At 39.2% G+C, this 12,102-nt stretch overlaps 2 protein-coding genes and 1 long non-coding RNA gene across 3 annotated transcripts; 1 reads left to right on the top strand and 2 right to left on the bottom strand.

The window, feature by feature from the left end:
- The first annotated feature begins 332 nt into the window (after window positions 1-332).
- On the top strand, window positions 333-2,251 carry dad1 (defender against cell death 1). The gene is made up of 3 exons (XM_088430436.1): window positions 333-647; window positions 1,004-1,173; window positions 2,045-2,251. Exons 1-2 carry the CDS (start codon window positions 437-439, stop codon window positions 1,132-1,134), a joined length of 342 nt encoding a protein of 113 aa, XP_088286562.1. The 5' UTR covers window positions 333-436; the 3' UTR covers window positions 1,135-1,173; window positions 2,045-2,251.
- Window positions 2,252-2,630: 379 nt separating this feature from the next.
- On the bottom strand, window positions 2,631-6,294 carry LOC148415081 (uncharacterized). Its single transcript, XR_015867519.1, has 3 exons — window positions 5,078-6,294; window positions 4,433-4,737; window positions 2,631-3,410 (listed from the first exon to the last, which is right to left on the bottom strand). It is a non-coding gene; the product is annotated as an uncharacterized LOC148415081 (long non-coding RNA).
- A 559-nt stretch (window positions 6,295-6,853) lies between these two features.
- Window positions 6,854-12,002, bottom strand: chmp5a (charged multivesicular body protein 5a). Its single transcript, XM_088429987.1, has 8 exons — window positions 11,815-12,002; window positions 11,435-11,539; window positions 11,303-11,349; window positions 11,029-11,122; window positions 10,867-10,938; window positions 10,616-10,724; window positions 10,091-10,206; window positions 6,854-10,012 (listed from the first exon to the last, which is right to left on the bottom strand). The coding sequence occupies exons 1-8, from the start codon at window positions 11,881-11,883 to the stop codon at window positions 9,962-9,964; spliced, it is 663 nt and encodes a 220-aa protein (XP_088286113.1). The 5' UTR covers window positions 11,884-12,002; the 3' UTR covers window positions 6,854-9,961.
- Between the last annotated feature and the right edge of the window lie 100 nt (window positions 12,003-12,102).

Raw genomic sequence — 12,102 nt, 5'->3', positions numbered from 1 at the left:
GATTTAACAATTAGGCAGAGTGCTCACGCGCCCGTCAATTTAAAACCCATTTAGAAAGGAAGGAGGTGTTTCTTATCGCAGACGCGTTTCCCCGCCATGCTGCGGCCTTTAACTTCATCAAATTAAAAAACCGACTACCCATACTGATTTCATCTACAGAAAATGCACGTGTAGTTAGCTCTTTTCCATTTTCTTTTCATTTAGTAGTCCGGTTGATCAAAATAGCGTCAGAGTGAGACATCTGTTTTCTATATAGCTTTTTCTTTGTGGGATTGCCCTGCGAATACGGTTCTCGCGTTTTTAGTTCCTCCTGAAGGATTAGCCGGAGTATATTTTTGTTGCGCTCTGACCATTTCCGTGTTTTACGGACACGTCGCGTTTTAACGGCGCTAGCTTCTCGGTTGGAGATTGCACTTGACAAAATACCTGACCAACAATGTCGGCTTCAGTTGTTTCGGTCATTTCTCGGTTTCTTGAGGAATACACCACTACGACGCCCAATAAATTGAAAGTTGTGGATGCATATTTGTTGTATATCATGCTGACTGGAGCACTGCAGTTCCTCTACTGTCTGCTCGTTGGAACATTTCCCTTCAATAGCTTTCTCTCTGGCTTCATCTCATGTGTGGGCTCTTTCATTCTCGCAGGTAAGATGTCCAATAGTCGTTTATCCATCAGTTTACAAGTTGGGAAAATGTCTTTGAAATAGACAAAATGTGTTTTAAATTGCCAGTGCAACTGCAAAGAATAGGAGGACTTGATTATTAGTTACTGTTGAATATAATTCATTACGCCAAAATGATCAATTTCAACTAAGTGATGCTACTGTACTGCATCCTTTTTTGCCCCCCCCCCCCCCCCCCCCCCCCCTGCATAATGGAGAAGTTTGACTTGTAGTTAATGATGCAGACAATTGTTTTTTTCCGGTTGTCTTTCTTAAACTGTTGTCTGACATTATACCACAGCACGTTTAACCCTTTGTATACGTCTTATGTCTCTTCAGTGTGTCTTCGTATCCAGATCAACCCACAGAACAAAGGAGACTTTTTATCCATCTCACCAGAGAGAGCCTTTGCTGACTTTCTCTTCGCCCACACCGTGCTGCATCTCGTTGTTATGAACTTCATCGGTTGAACACGGTTCCCTTGACTGGCGTTGCCGCCTTCGTAAAAGGTGTGTGTTTTAGACAGGTTTTACAGAATTTACAATGATCAAAAGTGCCTAGAAAGGTCCCCAAAAATTTCGTTTGGGCTTCCTAATTTATGCTATTTTTTGAAGGAACAAGCATTTTAACAAGCCGGTCTCCATTTAAAAGAGATAAACGTATTATGCATGAATTACATTTATACAAGTGACAACAATAGAGAACGTTTAGACCTACACTCTTAAAGTACGCCTTTGTTAGACATGCACTAGATGTGCATCTTTTGTTTAGCTAAATAAGGTTAAAAAACAACTTTCATATAGAACAATTATATAATTCATCTAACTACAGCAATTCATAAAAATGTTCAACCCTCATCAAGCAGAAAGTAGCTTGTTACTTGACACATTAAAATTAAACATGTTGCGCACCAAGTTTCCCAACTCTGTAGTGATTCTGCTTACATTTGTTATTTATCTAAAAGATAAGTGTCAAATTATTAATGTTTTAGTTTCTTTTTACATGTACATTTCTTTACAAACCTCTGCACAATAAAATCATCCTTGCTTGTTAACTTCAGTATGTTTTGAAATGCAGACTAGGTGAAAATGAGCCCTCGAGTAGTTCAAGTACCTCAGTTAAAAGATGCTAGTTTGCAGCGTTCGAGTGCATGTGGCATGACAAAAATGGAGTTCAGGGTGTATGCCGTTTTCTGCCCGAAGACAGCTGGGATATGCTCCTGCACCCTTAAGATAGACATTTATTCAGCTCATGTGCTGAATTTGATGATAGTGTATTTAGAAAAGTGACATGTCGGTGTTTGCCATTTGAAGTCTCTGAAAACTCTTGCTAATTGATTATATATCTTGTATCACTAATAAGACTTTGCTTTCTTCATAGATGCAGACGAGAAGAAGATGGAAAACAATACGCTGACATAAATCCTCATCTGTTTTTGTACCCAGTAGTGGTAAAATTGCAATGATGAATGTCACATTCACAATTTCTTACAGATCATGGTTGAATTACTTTTTTTTTTTTTAATGTTTAAATTTGTTAACATTCCCTTGCACTGAGGCAAAGAAATAAAACAATGACAACTTTGAATGTTGGTCTCTGTAAAGCCAGTTTAGACTCATTAATGGCACAATACAAATGCATTATCACTTATTCATGAGGATTAGAATCATATTTGATTTAAAAAAATATTTAAAATTAATAAACTAATTTATTTGTCCTACTGTATTGGAAATCATTTGACAGCAGCTCTGAAAAGCAGTATCGTCAGTTTAGTCAATAATACCGCAATACAAATGTATTATCACTTATTCATGAGTATGAGAATAATATTTGTTTTTTAAAAGCATTTAAAATGAATAATTAAAGTAATTTGTCCTTCTGTTTTGGAAATTATCTGACAACAACTCAGAAAAAGCAGTATACACAACAACTTTAATAATAGCATAGGAAATGTCTTCCAGGATTTTTCTTCATTACCGCCGATTACACCGTTAAACAGGAAACTTAAATGTGAAAATAGTACAAAACTAGTAAGAAAAGATAAACATTAATATTTCCATTTAGAAAGAAAATAAAAATTGAACACTTATATGGTGTCATTGACTTGTTTTCATTCAGTATCTTATTGTTTTTAATAATCACGTAATAAACTAGCATGTACAGTACCTGACAAAAGTTTGGAAAGACCCACTAATTCAATGTGGTTTTAAAGATTTTCTCAATTATATCTAATATTTATGCCACTGACATTCGAAATCATTGAATTATTTGTTGGAAATACTGATCGAGTTTGTTTTTTTTTCCCTCCTGGTAGGCACCTTTTTCCCTGATAACTTCACATCCTGGTATTTTCTCAGTCAGCTCTACGATGTGGATGAGGCTTCATGAAAATTGTGTATTGTCAAGCAATAATAGCTTGTATTTCTTAGACCACTTAACATTCTTGAAACCAATATAATTTGAAGGTCTTTGCAAACTTTTGACTGGCACTGCATTGCATGACTTGACAACACTCATTAGTAACAAGTTTTGGTTTTTTTTTTTTCTGCTATACATGACACTTGATTCATTCTCACCGTGTTATTTTTTAGTGCACGAAAAAAAAGTGTGAATTATATCTTGCAATGGCAGGGATGTCTCAAGTAGTTCCTCTTCCTAATAACGGCATTCAGATGCAAACTGTGGGTGTATGACATAGTGACCGACTTGGTAGGGTTTCACCACATGGAAACAGCTGGAACACCCGCTGTTGATGAACCAATTCAGTCAAACAATAAACTGTAAACATGCACATACAAAATTGAGGTACAAGGCACTTTTTTGTCATGCCAAACTATTCTGCATGATGGTAAAATGCAATAGGTCACTCGCTGTAAATTTTGCCTCTGGTGAGTAAATTCCACTTTAAACCAGACACAGTTGCTCTCAGTGTGAGTTTTATCGGGCCCTGTGTGGCTCAATATTTACAATAGAACAGGTATAGGCTACATTAGAAACAACAACAACCTTTTTAGGATATTCAAGTTTTCTGGGAAGTAGCTGTATAGTTAAACAGACAATAGTGTATTGTCAGTGATGGGCCCTGGATAACAGCAAGGCCTCTGCTTTTCCCTGGTCTGTTCTCTGTTAGGCGTATTATATTTTTGCTTTTTTTCAGTGCTTAATATTTAAAAGGTTGAACTAAAAGCTATTATCCAATCATATTTCAATAACTAGTGCTGTCATCTTCCCTTAAATCTGCCAGAGCCTTCAGAATGAAAAAAGAAGCGCTGCGGCAACATTTCGTTGTCACATTACCTGGAGTTTGCCATCCCTTGGCTAACATACTGCAAGAATGATGAAGAAAATGATCACGGAATGGTCAAAATACTGCACGGGTTAAACGCGCAGAAAAATTGCAGTACAGTTGTATTCTTTAGGAAAGAAAAGATGGATTTTATTTACAAATAATAAGGCACTGTGTGGATCCACATTGCTGAGTGCAAACATTTTATTTGTGTTTTCAATATGTGTTTGTCATGCTTATTAGTTATTAAATCAATTGTGACAAAATTAAATGTCAAAACTACTAAAAACAATTGTTTTTAAATGTTCTGGAAATTACGTGTTGCTTGATTAGTCTTTATTAAGGGTGATGTAATGTATATATGTATGGATTCTCAAATAAGTCAATCATTCATTTAGGTAGGAAAAATATGACATCATAGAAAGTAAAGGTTTAAAATGCAAATGTTTTAAGATTCAATAGTAGCAACCTTAGTGATTTACCTCAGTGATTTCTTCAAAGATCTCTTCAGCTGGACGCCGCCGGTAGTGGAAGGTGTTAGTTTCTGCTCCCGAACACAAGACGGCAGCTGTTGAGCTGAGGGTGCGTTTATGGCTGGCATGCGTTGAGCTTTGCTTGAGCCCACCATGCTGGAATTCCCGACAGGACAAATGCTGACTGGGCTGTTGAATGGCAGTCGTGCGACACTGGGAAATGCTTGACGGCCGACCTCCACACGGGGTAAAAGTGTGAGTGGTTTATGTGACAGTTTATTCGGGGTGTAAAGATTGCGGGGGAAAAGAAAATTCTGCCAAGGCAATAGAATAAACAAAGAAACAATAAATATGTAAGCCATAAAAACTGGAATGTGTTTTCATTTTGATCATTGTAACCTATATCGAAACACTAATTGAACTGAATGGAAATTTAGTAATTCGACCCCAGACAAGTGGGTGATTATATCAAATTAGGCTTAGTAACTTGTTAGCAATTACAACTTGATTGAGCTTTGTGATTGAAAACTGTTGTTGTACTCTATATTGTACCATATCATACATGGTCATATTCTACAGGCCTGTAGAATCTAAGTTAATTGAAACGGTTTTTGATTTCGTGTAGTTAGTGAAATTTTCTGCTCTGTATCTTACCGGTTGAGGATGCGGGTTGTTTCTTCTGTGGGCAGAAGTTGGCCGGAGATGCATTCGTTCCACTTTACCAGGAGAGGCAAATTGCTCCCTATAAATTGTCACATAGTGTTGGAGAGCCATCCTCATTTGCAAGTGCCCTTAAATCCCCACTGGTTATCTGGTCTACCTAGAGTCACAACTCTGCCTGTGCCAAATTGACCTGGTAGCTCCTCCCTTTCTCTCACACCCACCTTCTCCTTGATTAGGGTTTTTTTTTGCCAAAAAGCAAAATCTAACAACAAATACAGATAGTGAAGTACTTTTTTAAGAAATCCAATTGGAAAATGTTTTCGAGGATATTTGCAGAACACCGTAATGTTTTTGTGCTACCTGCGTATCTAATCCGAAGCCCCCTACTGTGACCATGGTTTGGTTTACTAGTGACCTACTTCCCTCAGTGAGCGTTGACAGCATCTAAGACACACAGATCAGCTGCTCGAAACTGTTGAATGTATCCCGTCAACCTTATCAAGGCATAGAAACCAGACATGCAGTGTAAAATGTCATTATGTTCCACCACAATCCACTATCCATCTCTGTTCACTACCAGCAGGACTTGTGATCATCAATAATTGACCAAGCAGTGAGGGGTGCTGCCTGCACTGGGAGACACTGTTTGGATTTTGGACATGAATAATTTGAGAGTCCCCCATGACAAAGAAAAGGGTGCTCTCCTTTACTGTGAGAGCTGCAGAGGGCTGGAATGGAAGTCACACCTCATAAAAAGTATAGATGGACAATGGATTTTTTTCTTCTGTTGAGTGATGACTGACAACCTCCTCGATTGATACAAAATGGTTTATAAAAGGTCAAAATGACAAATGAAAAGGATCTTTCTGGAGAATAAGACTCTGCTTGAGAAGCTTTGTTTCTACTTAAACAGTATCCAGCAAAGCTTAGGTTGTATTGAAGATTGTTTGTGTGGAAGGTGGTGCAATTGATCACGGGTATGACAATGGTTGGTTCAGATGAGTCTAGGTTTGCCTACTGGCTTGTTTGAGAATGTTTTTGCATGCCCAATCCATAATTCCTCTTGGATGTTTGAACAAAAAACACTGAACTAAAAGAACAAGATGTAATCATCTAGACATTGAGGTTCTGCTTCAAAACTTAAATGATAGTAAACATTCCTAATTGTATTGGATTTTACATGCTCTGATTGAAAGCCTAACACACATCACACACGGCTTCATATTAGTCCTTAAGCAGACAGTAGATTGACTGTAGGTTACCATATTTCAACCTTGCTTCACGCAAAAAGAAAAAACCAATTGCAAAAGACAACTATGACCATAATGTGCAAGGGCTAATTTGTCTGAATAGGGAGTGTAGAAGTTTTCACAGCTCTTCACTTTTGTCATGCTGGGAGCCAACCACATGTCTTGTAGGAGCCTTGTTAGTCTTGTCCAAGCTGGTGACTGTTGACTACAGTTTTCTCCAATTGCTATCTCCGAGTGGATCTCACATGACAACGCAAAAATGGGATGGGTCCTTTTGGTCCCCCCAGCGTCAACAATCTTTCTAGTCATCTGCATTTGGCTCAAGAGTTCAATTTTCGCTCAGCACTTTTGACTGATACACTCAAACATTCATGAGAAGGCTTACACGATATATCAAAAAGCACTAGTTAACTTTGGTTACATTGATATTCTCTAGACACCACATGGTAAAGCTTGTAGGTGTAGCGTTATTTTTCTCAGTGGTGAGTTTTTAGAACAGGAACAGACATCCAGACACTAGAGTCAGCCAGATGTTTATTCGAGGAAGGAAAAGGGATACGAGCTCAGGAGCAGACCTGTTCGACCCCCCCGACAGAAATGTTTATTCCCATTCTCCTTTGAAGTCTAAGCATGACCTCGGGCTAAACAAAGCATACTAACACAAATGGACTCAACACAAATGATTAGAGAACATTTTTAAAAGGTCAACTGTTCTATACTAAAATATATCCCTTCAGAGGTGGTTAATAAAAAGTTAATAATTTTATGTGAAACTATATGCCTTGAACCTGCATCAGGATTCAAAGCCGAACAGTTTACTCTTTTCCTTTTCTTTCCCCTCTGAAGAGCCCATTAAGCCCTGGCATTGGCAAAATGCATCTGACCGGATCAGATGAATCAATGTTTACATCCTGGCTGGATCAAAGTGCATTTTTTGTAAACCCTTTCCAAAACTGCTCATATTTCACTGTTTGACAGAGTCATCGATATCCGAACTCACACAACAGTGCAAGGGAACGTTCAGCTGTGATCCAGTACAAGGCAGTAGACAGATAACTGGTTCCCCAAGATGAGTACCAATCGGTTAGCTGTGATCGTATAATGGAATGTAGCGGTGGACTGTCAGGGCCAGCAAGGCCTTCTCTGCTGGCCTAACATAACCTGACATTATAAGTAAAGTCAAATTCATTTCAAATGTAATTTTCCTAAATATAATTATTCTCCCTTTTCTGTATTCTTGTCGTATCCATTTAGTTACGCTCATTCATGTTGTAGTTTTAGGTTTGGGGTTTTTAATCAGAATTCAGCTTTGTGTCACTGGCCTGTATAAAATCTGCCCAAGGTTTTCAGAATCAACAGCGGACGTCTGTGCGCTGTAAGTGAACAGGCACATTAAGTTAATACATTTGCGATAGCCAATGAGATCACGAGTTGGTGACAATAAGGCCAGCTAGAAGGCCTCACGTTGAACCTAACATTTATGCGCCCTGTGATTGGATGGATTAGATGGGAGGCAGCCAGCCGTTTTGGTGAGTGCAAGCATTTGTTTTCCTTTTTAATATGTTCTTGTAATTTTATTGAATTTTGAATGCTGATGTGGGTTTATTTTTAAAACTTTGTTTCAAATGTTTGTTTAAAACTGGAAGATAAGACTGTTGTACACGATTTAGGTGATGCAAGGACCAGCAATGCCTGTGTGTGCTTCTTTATGATTTCTCCAGCCGTGGTGTCATAAATGATGGTATGAGGGGTATTTATTCAAGTCGAAATAGTAATCATTGTAGGCCTAAGTGTAAAATGCGTGGACCGCCACAAATGGATAGTACTTTGTGTTGTGGCCACAATAACCCCAGTTTATGGCAGGGCCATGAACATAGCTTTTATAAAAAATTCATGATACGCTGATACACTCCAGAGCATAGTAGTGTATGCAAAGTTTTTATGGGGTTAATGGCTTCCTAACCGAGTTCTAAATATTCCTTAAATATCCCAAAAAAAATCCTAGCATTTCCGAATTGAGGTCCTAACCACGTTCCCTGTGGGGCAAAGAAAGGCAAAAGCCAATCAGCACTAAGAGGCAAAGGGGACAAAAGAGCCAAGAATAATCCGGCGCGATGAACAAATTTAGAATGTTATCTTCTCGCCTAGCATTTGCTGTTGCTAGTGGCGCATCTCTAAAAGCAGTCCCAAGATTTTACACATTGGATTGTTTGTTCACAAATACTCAATGATCTGACTGTATAGCTAAACCCAAACGTACAGCCTAGCTTACCTTAGTTTGCATGTTAGCAGGGGGACTGACGTAACCGGGCCAGAAGGCAAATAATGCAACCGCGTATATTAGTTAAAATATTACAAAGAACCTTTGGGAGGGTGAGGTGGGGGCTTAGTTGTCAAATTAAGAACTTTGGCATCCAATTGCTGTAGTTTCTTTAGGACGTTATTGGTCTTACTGTGTGTGTGTGTGTGTGTGTGTGTGCGTGTGTGTGTGTGTGTGTGTGGGGGGGGGGGGTCTGTCTTTGTACGACTGATTTTAGCTGTGTTTCAAATGTCATAGTTGTGCTTAGTTGAAATGACGAAGACCTGGAAACCGGATTCCTACTGGGCTGGTTTGTTTTCATATTCACACTGCACAAGGCATGTTGAATTGTCTTCTAAATTAATCCTGTAGCAGTGAGAGAAGTGCCTCTTCTGGGCCAGTCTCCTCCCCATCAAAGGTAAGAGGGGCCCATCTCTCCATCTCTGGTAAAGCGACTTAATCTCCAAAATCTCTAACATGTGCAGTCCCTCTGATGTATTAATTCCTGACTGTATCCATCCTGGTCACATCTCTGCTACTTCCAGCTCAGCCTCATCTTTATCCTCAGTGGCACTCTCTCTAGGCCAAACAGCATTTCAGCTCCCACCAGTCTTGTATAGCTTTCATTTTAGCTGAAACTCTATCACACCTGACACTTCTCCATCCATTTCTGACTTCCTGCAAAAATGTCTTTGCCTCTTTTCCACACACATATAGCCCGCATATACACATATATCACACACATATACCCCGCCTTGCTGCAACTTACCTTCATTTTCCAGGACCAACCTCCACCGCTGTAGCTTCTCCTCCACCTGTGCTACTCTTACTACAGATAACAATATAACCTGTCATCATAGTAGATGGAGATTCCAGTCTAACCTCTGTCAGTAAGCCTGTCCATCACCATTGGAAACAAGGAGCTCAGAGCTGATTCCTGATGCTGTCCCACCTCTACCATCAAACAAAAAACTGCCATTAGTCTGACCCAATTGAAAATGTTTTCAAAAGTTCATTTAAAAGTATTCCCTAACTGTTAAATACAAACAATGACACAGGTGAGAGACAGTAACCAACAAATCAATTTCATTCAAATCCCCAGATGCTCTCAATTCTACCTACAAATCACAAAAACAATACTGAGAAATTAATAAATTATGTCACTGGCTAATGTGCTGAAATGTTGTTTCTGAATGGCATAGAAACGTAAAAGGTATGTTACAGAGCTGGGATGTAGTCATCAATTACATGTATTTGTGTTAATTTACAATAGGTTAAAAAATAAATATTAAGAGTTTGCAGTCAAAATGTAGCTGACACATGCATTTAAGTGGCGGGAATCTGTGGGAGGCCGAACTCATCCACCAAGGCGCCATCCTGTAAATAAAACAAAGATGTGACTGTCATTCTCAAGAATAATACAAAAAAATAATTGAGGGTATTTCATGTCCCTACCTTGTCTGTCTTCCCTTCTCCGGGAAAGCCCTCAGGAATAGAAGGAGCAGCAGAAGCATCATCCAGGTAAGAGGTGTCTTCGTCCTGTAGCAGTTCATCACCCAGTGCGTCCAGCTCTGTAAATCGTACACAAATAACACTGTTTTATGACTTTTAAATAGTCACCTATCGGTACAGTAATGCCATTATTAGATACAATTTTTAAGAATTTCTTTTGTACCCTTCTCCTACAACTATGTAGCTCATTCTATCGCTTAGATGCACTACTGGAAGCTAGAGCTCCTCCAATGGGTTGTCAGTACAACAGTAAAATCACAATATATGCCTGTAATAAATTTAAACTTATAATTTTCTATTATTTAACACAAGATGAGGCATCAAATTGCATGAGCTTTCATGGGTTGTCAGTACAAGAGTAATATCACAATATATGCCTGTAATAAATTTAAACTTATAATTTTCTATTATTTAACATAAGATGAGGCATGAAATTGTTTGAGTTGCTTGGCTATCGCTGGAGCACACCTGCTTCCAGGTCCAGTTCGTCAAGATCAGGCGTGCCGTAGCTGCGACTCAAGGCCTCCTGAACCTCATTGGCATCCTCCATCAGGTCCTCCATTTGGTCCTGTAAGTCCTGGAAGATGGATGTACAGGAAGATAGTAGACCTAATAGCTAGCTATAGATAGTAGGCCCAAAAGCTGATGTATGTATATATGTATGTTACATATGTATGTATGCATGCATGAATGGATAGAGACAATAGAGAATGGCATACATCAATTTGGTCCACTTTGATCTCCTTGTATGCCTTTTTCATCTGCTTGGCCCCCATCTTCATGGCATCCACCTAGCCAAACAACAACGAGGGTGATGTAATCATTTTTGAGGTGGAGCAAAGGTTGTATAGCGTGAATGCACAGGAGGCAGCAAATCTTACGGTCGACTTGGTGTCCTTGAGTGTTTGGAGTGTGTAGTTGGCCTGCTCCATGTTGAAAGACTGCTGAGCCAGCTGCTCTCGCTGACTCTCGTACCTGTGCGACAGCAAACAGCGTACCTCGATGTGCATTGAACCAGAAATTGTTCATGTCTGTTGGTGCTGCTGTTTTGGTTCGCGATGGGAGTTTGCATAATAATTCAGAGCTAGAAGCTCTAATGTCCATTTGTCCACAGCAACATCCAAAAAAGTGATGTAATGTTAAGTTTGTACTCACATCTTCTTCTGCTTTAACACTCGCATGGCCTTCTGTTTCACTGTGTTCTGTTAAAAAACAAAAAAGTGGAAAAAACAAAAGGCCACAGCTGGTGTGTTTACTTTTGATTGACCACTATTTACTATTCTTCACCTTGGAGGGTCCATCCTTCATCTTCTTCAGTTGCTCCTTGTACTTAACAAGCTCGGCGTCCAACATGTTAATCTTCTTCACCACAGACTCGCCCCTGGCGTCCACCTGAAACGTCATATAGCGTTCATTTTTACACCCTTTAAAATTGCCACTTGGACGCCTTGAAATGGAAAAAGGCTTCTAACACCTGCTACTGTTTATTATGAAAATCTTTAGCAAGGTGTTTACATAACTCAAATGGAATAAAACCATTTTAGATGTTCATAACAAAGGCAATAAATAATTACGAATAGTGCGCATCGCGAGTTGTCGCCATACAACAAAAGTAAAGGAACACATAATAAACAATAATATATGCGTGGTGGCCAGATAAGACTTACATTGCCGATACACTCTGAAAGATCCGGGCCGGGATCTTTGGATATACTGCGTCCGAAAATTCTGTTCATTTTCTTTAACAGCGGGAAGAAAATGAATCAGTTTTGCTTCTAAACACACTATAATGTATTGTCAAACGTTAAGAGATTTCTTCATTGATGACACCCGGAAGCAAGAGGTGGCGATGAAAGATTGCGATTGGTGGGTGTGAGAGGAATTAGCCAATGAGCGTTAAGGTACGTTTGAGCTGGGCAGTTTATTGTCCCCTTCGCTTTATGTCCCGTTCGCTT

The sequence above is a fragment of the Hippichthys cyanospilos genome, chromosome 12 (genome assembly GCF_059441005.1).
Source record: "Hippichthys cyanospilos isolate Australia breed blue-spotted pipefish chromosome 12, RoL_Hcya_1.0, whole genome shotgun sequence".
Taxonomy (NCBI): Eukaryota; Metazoa; Chordata; class Actinopteri; order Syngnathiformes; family Syngnathidae; genus Hippichthys; species Hippichthys cyanospilos.
The sequence above is the reverse complement of the archived record's forward strand: the minus strand, read 5'-3'. Positions and strand labels throughout refer to the sequence as shown.